The 1,733-nt window shown below is 42.1% G+C and overlaps 1 protein-coding gene across 1 annotated transcript in view; it reads left to right on the top strand.

The window, feature by feature from the left end:
• Positions 1–246: 246 nt before the first annotated feature.
• Positions 247–1,733, top strand: part of LOC106883408 (legumain) — a gene marked incomplete at its 3' end in the record, with an annotated part of 9,829 nt that continues 8,342 nt past the window's right edge. The window contains exon 1 of the mRNA XM_014934400.2: positions 247–789. Within this exon, the coding sequence (XP_014789886.2) occupies positions 583–789 (207 nt within the window). The remainder of the gene's footprint in view (positions 790–1,733) is intronic.

Raw genomic sequence — 1,733 nt, 5'->3', positions numbered from 1 at the left:
ACGTGGTGACATCTAGTGGCTGATTAGACGTTCAAATAACATTGCGTAATAATCACTCCACCGTGGCTCGCTCGCTCTATTTCTTATCAGAGTACAGCAGTTTTATCTCTCTACTCTTTGCCTGGGAGCTTATCAGACCCACTTTCTACGTTCGGATTTCATTTCACACACACACACACACACACACACACACACACGTGCGTTATCACATTCACACGCGCTTGGACTCACAAACTAAGACATATGCACACCAACATATACATATACACGTACGCTGATACACTTTCTTCCGCTCTCTCTCTCTCTCTCTCTCACATGCTCTCACGCAAAAATACAGAAACACACAGACACACACACACACATACACTCACATGCTCGCACACACACATACACACACACACTCATATTTCCGCTTATACACACATACATACACGCGCGTACAAGTGCCCTCAACCTGATATACATTCTCATATCTCCACTTACACACGCACACATACACACATACTTGTCACTCTGTGTGTGTATATGTGTACATGTTAAAAATATGGGTGTGTCTGTGAACAAAAGTCAAAGTATATATTTATGTACAACTTTGCAGTTTCTATCCCATTTGGCAACTCCGATCACCATCAGATCATGTTGAAAGTTCTGAGTTCTGTGCTGGCTCTTTTGATGACCTCGGGTCATTATTTGGGCTTAGAAATTAACCTACCCGAACTAGAGAATGGTGGAGTCCACTGGGCGTTGCTGGTAGCCGGTTCCAATACGTGGTCGAACTACCGTCATCAGGTAAAGTAACACATCATAATAATAATGATAATAATAATAATAACCCTTTCTACTAAAGGCACAAGACCTGAAATTTTTTTTGGGGGGGAGGGGATTACATCGACCCCAGTGTATTTTACTGGTGCTTAATTTATCGACCCCGAAAGGATGGAAGGCAAATTCGACCGTGGCGGAATTTGAACCCAGAAAGTTTGCGACGGGCGAAATACCGCCAAGCATTTCGTCCAGCATGCTAACGATTCTGCCAGCTCACCGCCTTAAATAATAATAATAATAATATTCATAATAATATTCATAATAATAATAATAATAATAATAATTATAATAAACGTCCCAACTTCGTGAGATTTGTAGAATATTTATCTATTTAATGTACTAATGTACAGTCACGCTTCTACTCACCCACTTTCCTGTAAGATCTTGTTCGGTTCTTTCGAACTACGTGAGATGTATAGAATATTTATTTATGTAAATATATATAAATATTACACTCCCACAACACACACACACACACACACACACGCCACGTGGGCGTGCGCGCGCAAGAAGGAAAACCCAGAAACATAAACAAAGTAGGAAATACAATAAAACTCAAAATCCGGCACACAATGAATGTATGTAGTTTGACGCCAAGACAGAAAGCGAGTGACGTTTGCAGTATGACTATCCGTCATATATATAGAGAGGTATGAAGGTGCCTGGCTCAGTGGTTAGGGCGTTCGACTCACGATCGTAAGGTCGTGAGTTCAACTCCCGGCGACGCATTGTCTCCTTGAGCAAGACACTTTATTTCACGTTGCTTCAGCGCACTCAGCTGGCGAAAAAAAAATGAGTAGTGCCTGTATTTCAAAGGGCCAACCTTCGTCCCACCCCGTGTCACGCTGAATCTCCCTGAGAACTACGTCAAGGGTAAACGTGTCTGTGGAGTACTCAGCCACTTACAC

This window comes from Octopus bimaculoides, chromosome 25 (genome assembly GCF_001194135.2).
Source record: "Octopus bimaculoides isolate UCB-OBI-ISO-001 chromosome 25, ASM119413v2, whole genome shotgun sequence".
NCBI lineage: Eukaryota > Metazoa > Mollusca > Cephalopoda > Octopoda > Octopodidae > Octopus > Octopus bimaculoides.
This window is presented reverse-complemented; position numbering and strand designations above follow the sequence as displayed.